The sequence below is a fragment of the Danio aesculapii genome, chromosome 16 (assembly GCF_903798145.1).
Source record: "Danio aesculapii chromosome 16, fDanAes4.1, whole genome shotgun sequence".
Taxonomy (NCBI): domain Eukaryota; kingdom Metazoa; phylum Chordata; class Actinopteri; order Cypriniformes; family Danionidae; genus Danio; species Danio aesculapii.
The window spans coordinates 23,548,537-23,566,249 of record NC_079450.1 but is presented as its reverse complement, the minus strand read 5'-3'; the positions used below and the strand labels follow the sequence as shown (position 1 = coordinate 23,566,249).

At 36.1% G+C, this 17,713-nt stretch overlaps 1 protein-coding gene across 1 annotated transcript in view; it reads right to left on the bottom strand.

The window, feature by feature from the left end:
* The window catches only part of me1 (malic enzyme 1, NADP(+)-dependent, cytosolic), a 128,792-nt gene that overhangs the window by 32,459 nt on the left and 78,620 nt on the right, over positions 1-17,713 (bottom strand). The window contains exons 4-6 of the mRNA XM_056475653.1: positions 14,102-14,177; positions 11,463-11,624; positions 1,676-1,779 (exon numbers count right to left, since the gene is read on the bottom strand). Of these exons, the coding sequence (XP_056331628.1) occupies positions 1,676-1,779; positions 11,463-11,624; positions 14,102-14,177 (342 nt within the window). The remainder of the gene's footprint in view (positions 1-1,675; positions 1,780-11,462; positions 11,625-14,101; positions 14,178-17,713) is intronic.

Here is a 17,713-nt window from a genome sequence, read left to right as displayed (position 1 = left end):
TATTGACTGCGTCCGAAATCGCCTACTGCTCAGTAGGTACTGCATATGAATTTAAATTTACTACTCAACCGTTAGCATACAGTATGAATGTGAGTAGTATGAAGTGAACTCGAACGTACAACATTCATTTTGTCATGATCACGTGACATTTCACTCCCATTCATGAATTCTCTCTCTGTAGCGTATCGTCCATCGGTAGCGTAGCGTCCATGCACACTTCAGAATCTCGCTGGAAGTATTAGGTCATCAGGATACTTCTCGCATACTGTTTTTTTTATTCTAGAAATTTGGACCTACTACTCGTTGTTAGCATACTATATAGTATGGAAGTATGCAATTTCGGACGCAGCTATTGGCTTCCATACGCTGTTAACAATTTCCTGTAGAATCTACAGTAACTTACTGGCATCAGTTCATCAGTAACTTACTGTAAATCAATTACAGCAAAAATACTGTATATACATTTATAGCATCATTTATCTTGCTGTATATATATTTACAGTATTGCGTATCTTTACTGTAAAATATACAGAAAGTTTCACAATGCAACTTTAAAATACAGTAACATGCTTCATAACTGTCCTAACGTAAAAGTCTTACAGTTGACATTATAATTAAACACTGTGTAAAAAATGTTATCAGTGTAGTATAAAAAAAACATGTAACGCAATGGCTACTGTCAACCATTTGTTTAACAATGTATTTAATTAAATTCATATTAGTTAATTAATTTATTCTTTATTAATTATTCTTTATTTCAGTCATTCATTTTCTTTTCGGCCTTTATTAATCTTGGGTCACCACAGCAGAATGACCGCCAACTTATCCAGCATATGTTTTACTCAGCTGATGCCCTTCCAGCTGCAACATTATTCTTTATTCTTTAGGTATTCTTCACAAGTTAATTATTTTTTGTTAAACAAGAAAGAAACTGGTTTGGAACAAGTCCAGGATGAGTAAATGATGACATATTTGTTTTGGGTGAATGATCCCTTTGATTATACCCAAAGAAAAAACTATGAATTCTGCAAAAGACATCATCTATCTCTGTGCCTTTACTGAGTTATTAAACTATTAGCTTAATGCACTGCTGTTCCAATATTTTGATTATGATTTTAAACCTTTAAAAATCAGTTGCTGTTACATAATAAAGACCTAAAAGCATATGTAATGTTTAATTCTCCAGGCTATCACTTCTGAACTCCATCACTCACTGAATCTAATATGAAAGACATTAAGTATTGACATTCATTAATGACCAAATAAAAAAATAACAACTTAAAATAATTTTAAAAAGAGAGTAAATTAAATAATCCAAGCTGCCATTTTATGTGAACTGTCAAAGAAAAATGGCAGAAGATCATAAACCAAAGTATTAGGGAGCCCATTGAACCATCAGGCTGCGGGGGTTGGTTATGGGCCGAATTACATCAGCGCATGGCTCAGTACGGAGCAGGATATGTGGGGAGAAAACTGATGAGGCGTGCAGTCAGCGATCCGGTTCGGGGCCCTGCCACTGGAGTCGTCGCTCAGAGCCCGCAAACCTAGAGGCACGCGCTTCACCCCACATACCTGCAACGCAATGGCTCAGCTATGCTCTCCAGGCATTTCCATCAGCGGCCTGTGGAAGAAGCCTGTGCTGTGCAGGAGGGTGTACACCACCGGTTTACCATACCTGTCTGTGATTGCCTTCATAAATTCATCCAGAAGCTCATCGTAGGCCTGTCCACGTACTCTTTTATGCCTCAAACCAATATACAGTGGGTCTTTCAGAAGTTCCTGCGTTGGGGAAAGAGGAAAAAGAGAGAGATGAAAGTTTTTGCTATACTCCAAAGCATCAAGAGAGAACCAAAAATACCAATAAACCTCAAAAAGCAAAATGTTTATTATGAGCACGGCTCCTTTTTAATTAGATTACACATGGCAATCTGGTTACCCTGCAGCTGGATAAACCTCTTACAGTTATTTTTTGCCTGTAAGCGCGTGTTTAAAGGAAAGACAGACTGAGAACAAGAGAAAGAGTAATGCATGAAGGCATAAAAAGAGACAGAAAGAGGCCAGCACGAGAGGGGGAAAAACAGTGCTGCATTTTCAATTTGGAAGTCTATAGCAGCTGTCGATCTTGTACAGATTTGCAGACATCACACTGCTAACCACAAATGCTATGGGAAAAACAGAAGGGAAGTGGACGTGAGTGTCATATAAAAATACTGGCCGCCCCATCAATATCAGCGTGCCAGTCAACCAGAAAAGAAAATGAATTAACAGAGCACCTGCAGCACTCAGCGGTATGCTCATGTGCGCTGAATACTTTACTTCCTTTAAGGCAACAGGTCTGGAACGCTTTCCACATGTTTTGATCATGCCAAAAGAGGAAGTGCTTTCATCAAAACTCATTCCCACATGGCACATTGTTTCAGTCGTCATTGTTTCCTCAGTATTAAAGCATCGTTTATCTAATCTGACTATAGCGATAGAGGAAAGAAAGGAAATTATAACTATTCATTCATTCATTTTCTTTTCGACTTAGTCCCTTTATTAATCAGTGTCGCCACAGTGAAATGAACCGCCAATTTATCCAGCATATGTTTATGCAGTGGATGCTCATCCAGCCGCAACCCAACACTGGGAAACACCCTTACACTCTTGCATTCACACTCATAAACTACAGCCAATTTAGCTTATTCAATTCACCTACACCTCATGTCTTTGGACGGTGGGGGAAAACAGAGCACCCGGAGGAAAGTCCACACACAAAAACTGCAGCAGCAATAGAATAGGACAAATAGTGTTATTATTGTTTATAAGATTTTTAAAGTAAATATATATATCAGTGGTTCCCAAAGGGGGTTGCGGGACAATGAAGGGGGTGGGGGAGGGGTGGGGGTCGCTTGGTGATTTACAAAAATCTAAATAATTTTATCAAACCATTAGAGTTACCTTATTTTATCCATAACATACTGAAGATAAAAATAGTAGTTTATAGTTACAGCCTTTCAATTTTTATTCTTATTTTTATTGGATTGTGACCCTTGGGGTGATTGCATTATATTACAGCAGATTCATTTTATGGCACCAGGTTAAACTTTCTGGTACATTTACAGCAATCACATTCATAATTTTTTTTTTAATGAAGAATAGACTTGGGTCTATTGGTGTGTGTGTGCCATTGCATGCAAGGTTTCTAAATTTATAAATGCGACAGAGGATATTGGGGTTGTGAGTCACTACCATTGTTATTTTGGGGGTCATTTCTTCAACATGAATCAAATTATATAGGTTTCAGGAATAATTGTGTCAAAATTGAAGACCATTTACAGTATGTGCTGGCTTGATAATTTCAATGTTTCACCATGAAGCAGCAAGTTGTTTAATTTGTTTCCACTAATTTATGCAACACTGTGTCTTGATGTTCACTCAACATGCATGTATAATTTTATTTTCATAACAAAAAAGACCTTCATAAAAAGATGTTTTGAAGCATGATGGAATCCAAACAGTTTTGGTCACCGTTGACTTCCACTGTATGCATTAAAAAAATGCAATGCTGTAAAACAATGCAAGAATATAAAACATGAGAACCTTGTGTGCGCTAACTGCAGGCATGCTGACTGAAGAAAAAACTCCTGAAGGAGATATTTTTCTTCCAGCACTTTGGATTTCTCTTCAAGACATTTATACAGCAATTGAGCTCATATAGTGCCCTTAAAAGGGAGGACTGTCTGGTTTCAGGCAGTGGGTGAATTCATCAGTGTGGGAGAAGAATATGGAGAGTGCAGACTGAGATTTGAGACTGTAGGCAGATTTATTGTGTGTTCATAATGCACTTTTAAGTGCACACTCGGTTAGATGGAATATACTTCCAGTTCCTCTGGTTTGTTTTGACTTTGTTTTTTTTTTTGTTTTTTTGTTAGTTTTTTTTGCAAGACAGTCACTAAAAAGGGGGCTTTTTTTAACCTAACAGGTATTAAAACAAGCATTAAATGAAGGGGATCATTTTGTGGTAATATAAACAATTGAAAAGGCGAAGCCAAAATAAACCCTTCCCATGCTACATTTTTAGAATATGAGAATACAATATTAAGGCTATTTCACACCACTCAGACGCTTTGTCAGGTTTTGTCACATTCACTCAATTACCAAAGCAATAAAATACACAATATATTTACAATAGATACAGTATAATAAATATACACTGTTCTTTCATTTGTTTTCCTTAGGCTTACACCCATATTTCAAGAGTTCACACTTAGCTGATGATTGATTATAAGCTTGTTTGGCATGCTGTCATATAAGAGAGCTCTTGGATTCTTCCCGTTTGCAGGGCGAGGGAACGTTGAGCTCAGATAGATCTCTAGAACTCCCCCACTTATTTGTGACTAATGACGAATTGTATTATGAGGGGAAAATTCTGTTGGATAGGTACTTATGGTGCTAATTTGGTTTAGTAAATTTACTTACTGTATGTCTTTGGACGGTGGAGGAAAACTGGGGAACCCGGGGGAAACCCATAGAAGCATGGGGAGAACATGTGAACTTCACAAAGAAACGTCAACTGGCCTAGTACAGATTAGAACCAGTGACGTTCTTGCTGTGAAGCAACAGTGCTAACCACTGGGCTGCCGTGCTGCCCAATCTAGGAAAAAGGGGGAAGAAAAGGGGATTCTTCAAGACGAAGATGACTATGGTATGAAGACTGTGGTTATTTATAGAGAATTAGGAATCATCTGATTGGAGAATCATGTATTAGCTAATGCGGGACTAGCCGTGGTCAATCATTTATCAGGGGTTGCCACAGCGGAATGAACAGCCAACTATTCTGGCATACGTTTTACGCAGCAGAAACACCCATACACTCTGGCATTCACACACACACATACACTACAGCCAATTTAGTTCATCCAATTCACCTATAATGCATGTCTTTGAACTGTGGGGGAAACTAAAGCACCCCGAGGAAACCTACACAAGGGAGAACATGCAAACTCCAAACAGAAATGCCAGCTGGCCTAGCCGGGACTTGAACCAGCGACCTTCTGGCTGTGAGGCGATAATGCGAACCACTGAGCCACTGTGCCGCCACAAATATACATTTATCCAAATTTTCTGTCAGAAAGTGAGATCTCAATGCATTCAGAACAGGCTTGCCACAGTAGTCAGCGTTACACTGTTCAGTCACAGTCATTTTTCTTCAATATAAAAATCAACTAAACACACAGATTTATATATCTAAACACTTCAGATTATAATCTACTGAAACAACAGATACATCTGCACTCACGGGAACCTTGAAGGAAGGTACTCAGCTGAAACAAATCCACCTGAGATAATTCTGCCAACATCTGATCCAAGATCAGCACAACTACTCAGAAGTACTCTGGTGAATATGAGTCCTGACTGGTCAGTGGGCGATGAGAGAAAGCCTTTCTCTCTCCGGGATTAATACTGGGTTTTGATGAACCGTGCTTTGTGTGCGTGAACTGTATGAGTATGTCGTCTTTCAGGTAAGATTAAGGCAGAGGAACAGTCAGGGTCTGTTAGCCACAGTCAGAGAAGAATGAGAAAATGAGTGGCTAAGAGAGAAAGAGAGCGACAGAAGGAAAGAGAGGTCTCTTTTCTTATAGGCCACCCACAACCTAAACAAACAGCACTTTGTTTGCAATGACATCATTTGGTTTTCTTTCAGTGTGTGACTATGCGTGTGGACGAGGTCATGTGAGGTGACAGCGGCAGAAGGAGAATATGAAGTTCTGCGATGATGCGACATAAGTGATTGTACTCCTCTTTTACACCAGAGACACGTAAACAAACGCAGCCTTCTCAAATCAGCCATCTCAGTCTGTTGTCTGGTGGTCTGCAGTCTGTACACAGAAGCCTAGAGTTTTGCATGAAATCCTGCACTGTTTAAACAAGGCACAATAACCCAGCAACACTCACAGGAGGTGTTTACATAGAGAAACAACAAAAAAGGAAGTTCACAGACAGTGTTTACATGGGTTTGATTGCAATCTGTAATGGCCTGATTTGAGTGTGTGTGTGTATACACAATCTGAATCTACATAAAAGCTGCAAAATTCACTGTCCTCAGCTAATGAAGTCTCTTATGGTACATCAAGCAATACAGTGCAGCTATCATTAGCGAAATCTAACCCCGGATTATGATATTTTCAGATCTTGCGATAGTAAATTAATAGTAAATAAATAAAATACTTGGAAATATATATATATATACAACAACATAAATAAGTCCACCTTACTTTAAAAATGAATATTTGTATCAGTTTCTCAGTGAATATAGTTAACACCTTTTAATGCTTCTGAACAAAACAGATTTATTAAAGGGGTGGTCCACAGTGTATTTTAAGGCTTGGTTGTGTTTATAAGATGCAAAGCAATGTGTGCTCATGTAGAAAATCACATTATTTTTTTCATAAATCTTACTTTGATTATATACAGGTACTCAGCTAACATGAAAACGACTGTCATATTTCCTATTTGCTCTGAAAGCCCGCACTCAAGAGGCTCTGATTGGTCAGCTAACATAATATGCTGTGATTTGCGGATCGGCTCCACGTCAGGAAGCGTCACGCCTCTACTAGCACACGCTTTGCAGCGGTGTAAATACTGTCAGTCAGTATAGCCATGTCAGTGTGAGCCTGAATTAGACAGAAAATGAAGAGAACACAGCTGAACCTCATGCCTGCTCTCTAAAATAAAATCTGACAAGTGTCTTTCATATATATTCAGGCTATAAGCATGTGTAAGTAACATGAAACTTTCAAATATCTTTTGCAAGTTTATTATTTGAGCTGTAGAATGCAGGGAATGCAGTTGCATACAGAGGTACTGCAGCTGAGCTAACTCTGTAAAAGCCAATGTCTCCCTTTGCATTGAACTTTGAACGCATTACATTCAGAGATGTTGCTTATGTTCACACAGCTACATTACACAGCAACTAAAGTTTAAAATATGATATTGTATTAGACCACCTCTTTAAAAGATACGTTTATTAAAATAGTATTTTAGTCACTGAACATCTTTAGAAATAGAAATACAGTATAATACATTTAAATCCATGCAAAATATTGAAAAAATACAACAAAATTTACTACAAAATTTCAACAAATTTTAGATATTTTTGTTTCCCTTGAATTTTGCTCTTTTAATTTTTTTAAAATGTTTAAAATGTCTATTTTATACATTTGGGTGTGCTAATTTTGGACCGTTATCATAAGTTATTTTGTTAGATTAGCTTCAGTACTGACTAATCTAATGTGAATGCACAAATATAATATTGTAAAGCATCCTACAGAAAACATTCATTTAAATGAAAGATTTGTGAGGAATGCACTCATATATGTTGAGCACTGTAGGTTGACGATATTGAGGAAGAAAATAATCATGATAACGATGATAATTTAAAATAAATTCATTTATTTTCTTTTGGCTTAGTCCCTTGTTAATTAGGGGTCGCACAGTGGAATGAACTGCCAACCATTCCATTATATATTTTAGGCAGCGGATACCCTTCCAGCTGCAACCCCATACTTGGAAACACCCATACACGCTTGCATTTATACACACACTCGTCCACTATGGCCAATTTAGATCATCCAATTCACCTATAGCGCATGTCTTTGGACTGTGGGAAACTGGAGCACCCGGAGGAAACCCACACCAACAAGAGGAAATGCCAGCTGGGCAACTTTCTTGCTGTGAGGCGACAGTGCTAGCCACTGAGCCACCATGCTGCCCTTAAAATAAATTAATGAACCTATTTATTACTTATATGGACAGGGTTTTTCTTATGCTAATTTTTATGCTATTTTTATACAGTATAAAATGTTCGTGAAGCTACTGATAATGTGTTTTTACCACTTAAAAAACATGTTATATTTTATAATGTTCATTTTTAATATTCATTATATTAAATGTATTCCTTTTAAAAATTATAGGACAATAAAGTATTCTGAAAAGTAAGAAATCAACAGTGTCACTGGAACATGAAGTACACTTGATTTGATAAATATATTAACGTGGTAAAAAATAAAAACTGGAAATATTTAAAATCAGGTACCAAATAGTACTTAATTGTAAATCCAGTTTGCAGACACGAACAATTAGCACAATTAATCTCTTCATAAAAGGCCTGTGTGAAACCCCATCATTTAATTTGTACATCTCAAACTTTCCCCAGCAGCGAGACCACAGACAGCGTTCCTTACGGATTAGTGCTTAACCAGACTGGACTAAGCAAGCATAGGAGATGTATGCTGACTGTGGATCAGATAGCTCACTGTCTGTTTGGATATTAGAGAGTCAAAACTGATCCAGGTGCAGTCGTCCAGCTCCTTCTGAGGGACTGAAAGACAGGAGACAGCCTGACCCCAGTCAGCAGGCGTCTTTCCTTTAGAAATAACAGTAGATTTAATCCTTTAATAACACTCATTTAATCATCTGACTGCACAGTCCTATAAAACACACACACATACACACACACAGCTGTTGGGGGACAAGCAGTGAATACATCAATCATTAGATCTGTCATCTCTTCAAAATATCCTGAAAACAAGGTCTTAATTACCTCAAACAAAGTCGGCCAAATAGTGCAGCAGCAGAAGTCTTTCAGTTTTAGACTTTGAAGGACTGAAGACTAAACAGTGAGCGGATATGAAACACTGCGTGTATTCTGTCTACTTTGATACCACTTTAATAACAAAAGCTGGCTCTTTATCGCGAACACATGCACGCAACATTAACCCAGACAGCGTGGAATAAACAAATAAATAAAAAAGTTCAACCAAAACAACTGATAAATGAAATTAAATTGGGGGAAAAAAATCCCTCTTCATTCCTCCAGCTGAAATCACTTGGAGGCAGATGCTGACAGGGCAGGGGGCCGAAATCTAGAGTCAACTCGTTAAATGTGTTTTGATGCCTGAGGATATGTTGAATAGCAGACTGGCCACTCTGAATTTAGCAGCAGCAGCAGCAGTCATGCTTGATACTGAAGCACAGCTGAATGGGAAAAGTGAGTCAGAGAGTAGTTACACAATAGTGTTAATGTGCTTTGACTCTCTTACTTATTTTATGAGCTTTTGTACAGACCTCTACAAGTTTTCTGATCGATTGAGAAAATTTTAACTTTATTGCAAACTGGTGGCTTGGAAAAATGGACCCGTTCTGATGGCTTGAAACAATTAGTTGTCAATTCATGTGTGACAATGAATCTTGGCAATTTCATGCCGGGATATTCTTAAAGGCACACTCCACTGTTTTTGATAATGGGCTCACTTTTCAACTACCCTAGAGTTATAGCATTTTTGAGACTATTCAGCTGATCTTTGGGTCTGGTGGGAGCACGTTTAGCTTAGTTTAGCATAGATTATTGAATCAGATTAGACCATTAGCATCTCACTCAAAAATGACCAAAGACTTTAAATAATTGGTAACTCTTTATTTTGTTGGTCCATTACTAGTATTAGTAGACTGTCTGCTTAATAACTGTTGATACTGCTCCTTCAACAGACATTTAACTGACTATAAGAAACTTTGCAAGTGCATGTCAACTTACATTAACCCTAACCCCAACCTTAAAGTCTACTTATAATGTAATGAGATTTAATTGGCATGTAGATGCAATGTAACTTAAATTCAACAAACAGACCATCAAAATAAAGTGTGACCAAATCTTTTCATAACAGTCAATAAGCTTAACTCTTCTATAGTTACATTGTATTCTAAGAAAAGTTGTTATTTTCTAAGCGGATAAGGTTATGAACTATACTGTCATTCCGGAGTAATAATCAATGAACTGTGCTGCCATTCCATGGCTACAGCAGGAAAAATTATGTATCATTGTGCCTGCTGCATGCCTTGCAACCATGAATAATTTAGTAAGACACAATTCAAAATTTATTTATTTTGGTTCAGACCCTGAACTGTATATACTTGAACTGGAATACATGGAAGTCATGTGATTTTCAGGCACTGTGTAATATGATTGTTCCTGCTGCAGCCACGGTATGGCAGTAAAAAAAAATAATCCTCATATTTGTGTTTTTAAAGGCCAGTATATTCACCAAAGAATAAATACCAGTATTATGAACGTATTACAACTCTAAATATCTTTTATATTTGAATATAGTTTATTGCAATTTGCTGATTTTCTCAGTAAGAATTAATAGTCCAGTCTTTAGTATCACCTGATCTTTCAGAAATAAATATATTTTTACTATTACTCTGTGTCTATATTAAATTAAAATAAACAAATTCAAGGGGTGACGCGGTAGCTCAGTGGTTAGCACTGTCACCTCACAGCAAGAAGGTCACTGGTTTGAGTCCTGGCTGGGTCAGTTGGCATTTCATTGAATTGAATAAACTAAATTGGCCGTAGTGTATGTGTGTGACTGAGTGTGTATGGATGTTTCCCAGTACTGGGTTGCAGCTGAAAGGGCATCTGCTGTTTAAAACAAATGCTGTATAAGTTGGCGGTTCAAACTGCTGTGGTGAACCCTGGGACTAAGCTGAAGGAAAATGAACGAATGAATAAACAAACTTAAGAGTTGAAGCACTAAGTCTGAACAAAATAAAACAACAACTAACTGTTATGATGCCTAAAACTATTTTTTTCAAGTCTTCAATCAATCAATCAATCAATCAATCCATCCATCCATCACTAACAGTCTATGCATGAGCAAAATCAAAATTTTGGTGTTGTCAGTATGCTGCTTTTTACATAAGCCTATAGTCTGTGTACACGCCTGTTTGTATATTTATAACCAATAACCAATATTTGGATAGTGGGGCTTGCAAATCATCGGCATATACAATTTTGAGGGCCATGGGCTGAAAAGTTTGGGAACCTCAGGACTACAAGTCCACATGTGTTTAGGTGTGTAGTGAATATTCACAAAAAGACATCGCAACAACTGACCTGTATAATGCAGCGTTTCAGTCATTTTCACAGAAAAATCACACGTGAATCCGGGAATTGTTTTGTCAACGTTGTGATCTCTACTGAAAACTGTTTAAAACCTCAAAGAAAAGTGGCCTCTTAGTCTCCATTGCTTCCATGTTAAGATTTGGCATCTAAGATGGCATGGTTTAGCCACTACTGTGGCACAGAAAGAAAGTGCCAGGTGGAAACTGCCACAAAGCCGTGGTGAATGAGGCAGTGCTTTTGTATTTCTGTGATGCCACACCTTGCTGAGAATGACACAGACTTTACACTCACAATATACCTCTGAACTCTCATATCTATTCACAACCTACAGCTGAACAGAAACTCTAGCCTCTGTCATTAAAATTGTGTCATTAAAACTCTAACCTCAGTCATCTGATTAAAATTGTGAGACAGTATGAGTCTGCTAAGAATAGTTATGTCCCTCTTTGATTACGTCAGAGTAAGCATGATGTCAAAGTCATGGTCTGGTGGTTTGTGGTGCCACGGGTCTGCCTACCTCTTTGTCTGTGCCGACGTCCAGCATAACAGGCAGACACTGTTGAGGCGGCATTCCTCCACAGGCGGTGTACAGGGCCAGTTTACCCACAGGGATGCCCATGCCATAGCAGCCCAGATCCCCCAGGCCCAGAATCCTCTCTCCATCTGTCACCACTACAGCCTAACAAAAAATGCAACAAGAGTTAATGAGAGTCAGCAAAAATAGAAACATACATAGACAACCAATACAAGTTTTTTGTTTGTTTGTTTGTTTGTTTGTTTTATTTTATTTGGGGGTTGGTGTAAAATGCTTTTCAGGGTGCTTTGCTGGAGCCGTTAAAGAAATAGTTCACCCAAATATTTCAATTCTGTCCTCATTTACTCACACTTCACTTGTTCCAAACCCATTTAACTTTCTTTCTTCTGTTGAACACAAAGGAAAACATTTTGACAAATGCTAGGAGCTTTTAGCCATTGACTTCCACAGTATTTTATTTTCTACTATGAAAGTTGTAGCAATCAGCATTCTTCAAAATATCTTATTTTGCGTTCAATTGAGTTATTGACATATTCTTATTAAATGACAACTTATTTACATTATGGGATGTTTTTTATAGGTTGTTTACAATTTAAGACTTGTTATTTAATATACAAATGTTGCACACACACACTGTTTGCTATATGGAATGCAAAAACTTTGAAGCTCAATATCTCAAAATCATTCAGAACGCAGATAGAACTTTATAATTCCAATGATATATAAAGAAAAAATAAAAATTATAAGATAAAATTATCTCTATTTTGTAAATATTTTATTATGAAAATAATAAATGGATGCAAATTTTAATTAATACTTTGTTTTGACAACTGATTAAAATGACAGCAAAGACATTTAAAGTTACATAAGATTTATATTTTGCTGTACTTTTCAACTTTTGGATCCTGAAAAAAAAACAAAAACAAAAAAAACTTTATCACACAAATAATTTACATTTAAAATATTCATTCATTCATTTTCCTTCGGCTTAGTCCATTATTTATCAAGGTTTGCCACAGTGGAATGAACCGCCAACTATTCCATCATATGTTTCACACAGCGGATGACCTTTCAGCTGCAACCCAGTACTGGGAAACATCTATACACTTTCGCATTTACACATTACGGCCAATTTACTTCATCCAATTCACCTATAGCCAACCCAGGCTCATACTGAAAAAGTACCACTATATACATTTTTGAGAGCTCCAAACACGTCCCAGGAGGTATGTTTTTTTGCAGTTTTTGTTTTTACGATCCACCAGAGGCCACTGTGTACACTTTTTGAGATCTCAAATTACTCTCACAAGTGCCATTCGCAACTGCTGTTCTCGCAGAAATTCCCCAGAGGCTGCTGTTGATTGACTGACTGACTGATTGAACGACTGACTGATCGACTGACCCACCCTCCTCCTTCCCTAAAACCCAAGGGATAGCGTTTTCATATAGTGTTTTCAAATACACAGATTGACCCGCCCACCCACTTCCCTAAATCCAACCGACAGTTTAAAAAATTTTTTCATAGTTTACCACATTCTTACAATGTTATTTACTTGTTATTTACAACTTTTTGTCTTACCCACTTTTTGGAATCGTTCTTCGCCCTGTCGTCGTGGTCAACTCCTCACCGCCTCTCTAGTCCACCAACTTACATGGTAAGCTAACTAGACAAACTAGTAACAGTGGGAAAGCGAAAAGCACAGCGCCATACCGCCCCGTAGTGTTTGTTTTAAAAACTAAATGCAGCCATACGTACTTCTGGCTGCATAATTTGCAATCTCCAGAATAGAATACAGGGCTACATTTTCAGAATGAGCCTATGTTGCCTATAGCGCATTTCTTTGGACTGTGTGGGAAACCAGAGCACCCAAAGGAAACCCAACACAAACACGGGGAGAACATGCAAATTCCAATTGGTCCAGCTGGGACTGGAACCAGTGACCTTCTTGCTGTGAGGCGACAGTGCTAACCACTGAGCCACCATGCTGCCCCATTTAAAACATATTAAAATATAAACAGGTTGTGATCAAATAAATCCAAGACATACAAGAAGATCCTATAAAAACATAATAATATTATACAAATATAAATATTTTTACAAAATCTAAAATCTGCTGGTTCACTTTAATGCAACTGATATAATGTGTAATAACTTTGTATTTTATGTATTTTCATTTGCTACATTTATGAGTCTGCCCTCCCAACAGATTTTCTGCTTTTATAATCACATTTTCACATACTCTCCATAAACAAACACTCAAAATAATGAGCAGCATTAGCAGTGTAATTCAAACCCATTATTGGATTCAACTGATCCCTAAACAAGAACAGTGTGTTTTTTCCACTGACATTGTGTTGCAAATGCAGTAGGTGTTTATAATTTTTACTGCTGCTTCATTTCATGCCACCCTTCCTTGTTTTATATTACATCATTACCTAAATAACTTTTAAATACTTAACGAGCATATTATTGTTTTCCAGGTACAAGTCATGCAAATTTGGACTCAATGGCTTTGGATTTGGTAAAACCCTGGATAGTTTTAATTTGTGTCTGACAGTGTGAGTTCTGGTACATTGTGTAATAGTACAAGGTGGTGTAAGTTTAAGTGGGCAAAACTCACACGAATGTCCTTCTCCGGCCAGCTCTGAAGAAGTGTGGGGATGTGAGAGCGGTCATGAATCGTAATAAAAAGACCCCTAGGAGAGAGAAACAAATATAGTCAGATTATGTTTGGTGTTTGGGTTTTTAATTCATTAAATATGGAAGCATGTAATAAAAAGATTTACACGGGTCATTTTTTCTTTCATTTTTTATGTATGGTGTTTGTATACATTATACAGTATGTATAAGATCTGCAAAGTTTCAACTCTCCAAAAATATTCACATACAATAAAAAGATCAGCTGAAAAATGCCTTGAACAAGTCCTCTCTTGCATACATACAGTTGAAGTCAGAATTATTAGCCCTCCTGAGTTATTAGCCCCCTGTTTAATTTTTTTCCTCAATTTCTGTTTAATGGAGAGACGATTTTTTTCAACACATTTCTAAACATAATAGTTTTAATAACTCATTTCTAATAACTGATTTATTTTATCTTTGCCATGATGACAGTAAATTATATTTTATTAGATATTTTTAAAGACATTTCTATACAGCTTAAAGTGACATTTAAAGGCTTAACTAGGTTAATTAGGTTAACTAGGCAGGTTAGGGTAATTGGGCAAGTTATTGTATAACAATTGTTTGTTCTGTAGACTATCAAAAAAATATATAGCTTAAAGTGGCTAATAATTTTGAATTTAAAATGGCTCATAAAAAATTTAAAACTGCTTTTATTCTAGCCAAAATAAAACACATAAGACTTTTTCCAGATGAAAAAATATTATCAGACATACCGTGAAAATTTCCTCGCTCGGCTAAACATCATTTGGGAAATATTTAAAAAAGAAAAAAAATTCAAAGGGGGGCTAATAATTCTGACTTCAACTGTATATGTCATTATGTGTAAATATGTGCATAATGGTTCCCAAATGTCAATGCAAAGAAAAAACGTGTGGTTTAGTATCACATAAGTGTTGTTACACCCATGTTGTGAAGACTTTATGTGATTTTTTATTTTAGTTTTTTTCGTGAAAATAGACTTCAGAGTGTGGGAGTTTTCCAAATTCTTATCCAGAAAAGTGAGTTTTTAGTGCAACAATTTTGTGGACATTTGTGAGAATTTCTCTATTAGGACTGTTTTTAAAACACCAAACATGTAAAACGTACAACAATCCTATAAGTTAGGGAGAGTCTCAAAAGTGCAAAACCACCATATAGGTAAATACGGTACAGTTGAGATCAGAATCATTCCTGTTAAATTTCTTTCATATTTTTCTCCAATCTCTGTTTAATGGAGAGGTGAAGAATTTTAACACGTTTCTAAACATAATAGTTTTTATAACTAGTTTCTAATAACTGATTTCTTTTATCTATGCCATGATAATGCCAGTATATAATATTTTATTAGATATTGTTCAAGTAACTATTATTCAACTTCAAGTGCATTTTAAGGACTTAACTAGGTTAATTAGGCAAGTCATTGTGTAAAAGTGGTTTGTTCTGTAGCCAATTAAAAAAAAAATATTGAGGGGGACTAATAATATTGAAAAAAAATCATATTAAAAAACGATTTTATTATTGCTGAAATTAAACAAATAAGACTTTATAAGAAATAAAGACAAATAGGAAAAAAATATTATAGGAAATACTATAAAAATGTCCTTAATCCTTTAAATATCAGTCGAGAAATGTTTGAAAAAGTAGACTGTAGATTTATTCTCTCAACTGTCAACTGTAGATTTATTTCATGACAACATTTATATTATTATAATTGCTCAATTTACACAAAGAAAAAATTCAATTGTATGCATTGTTACAATGATGGAAAACCTTTCAAGTTATTGATCTTATACATAAGAGCATAAAGTCTGACTATTTATGACAAAACATCCAAGACTGAAGAAAAGATTTATTATTTAACAAATTATAGTCTTAATTCTATAGCAAAAAGTCTCAAAGTCACTGTAATTCATAAACAAACATTTTTAACGAATAATACAGTCAGGTATATGAACATACAAGGCTGAACATTTGTCTGTGGGAGATTTTCCAGTTTTGCCACCAAAGTGTTTTTGTTGTTGTTTTGTTTTATTCTAAAAACTTGTTTTAATCACCATCTTCGTCATTCATAAACACACAATTTATTGAAAAGACAGTCATGTGTGTGAGTATAAAGTATAAAGCTGAACATTTCTAGAGACAATGTCTGACAGTTTGGCTGTTTAAGATTCTCCAGTTTTTGATCCGTCATGGCTATATGGTGCATGACAGGGGGGGGGGGGGGCAACAGCTCATTTGCATTTAAAGGCACACATAAAAATGGCTTAGAGTGAAACAAAAATAAAGTTAGTAATATATAAAAGAAACAAGAAAATGCTATTATAAATCTACAACAGAAAATACACAAATAAAGATTTTCAAAATATTAATCAATGCTATAAGTAGCAGGTCACTAGGAACATGTTTTTGAAATGATTAAAAATCCAAGACACAAGGCACTGTAACAGGAGAAGGGCAGGATCTAAAGAGTATCTTTTTAAAAAGATAGATAACTTAAGGGTGATTTTCTAGAAGATTTGAAGATATATGTATTCAATTATTAAAGTAGAGCAGAGCAAAGAAAACTGTTCTGTGTGAATGGCCTTAAGTAAGGGCCTTTAAAATCCATTTAAAATAAAAATGTTTTTATTTTTTAAATAATTTTTGTCTATTTAAATTTTTTTTGCCAATCTTTAATTTTTTAATTTTTTTATATTCTATTATAAAATAATAATATAATTCATTTATATTCTATTCAATCTATAATTTTCTTTAAATAAATTGTAATGTGAAGTGGACGCTGACAAGGAAAGTGTGAATCCAAACAGAATGATTAGGCAAGCAATGGTCAACACAGGGGCAAACAGATGTACACAGGAAATCCAGAGAGTCGTAGTCAAATACACAGGTGAGTAATTTGTACAGGCAGGCAGCAGACTACATAAACAAACAAACAAACAAGGCAAGGGTCAAAAACATGGCATGGCAAGCGAAACGTGTTGTAATTTTCACATACGGTATAACAAAACTCAGCACTGATGTGTGTGTGTGTGTGCGCTGTTTATAGTCCTTGTAATCTGCATGTTTACCAGCAATCTGCAATCGCTTGATCGCTGGTGATCATAACATAAATTTCCTGGATTTAAATTTTTTCTCTTTCTAGTTCTTCTGCTCTCCATTTCAATAGTTCTATTTCTGTTTCTAGTCCTATTAATTGAAACAAACAAACAAACCAGTTAAGACATAATGACTCTTATCCTGTATGAGCATAGCTATACCTCTCACACCAGCACTAGCTAAAAAACTCGAACAATCCATGCCTAGAAAACATGTGAATAAACGCTCACTTGTGCTTATGCTCAGATCTTCTTACCCATACATACTTATGGAAGATTTGGCACATTTGAAAAATTTCATGTGTGGTCTTTCAGAAATGTTTGATCTTGGTGTGGTTTGTCTTAGTAGCGAATGGTTGAAAGGCAGAGAGGTGTGGAACAGCTGATAATCATGAAATGAATAAATATGATAAACATCCTTGGCTTGACCTTGCACAGTTTTGTTTACATAGATTTAATGCATTTAAGCCAGAGGT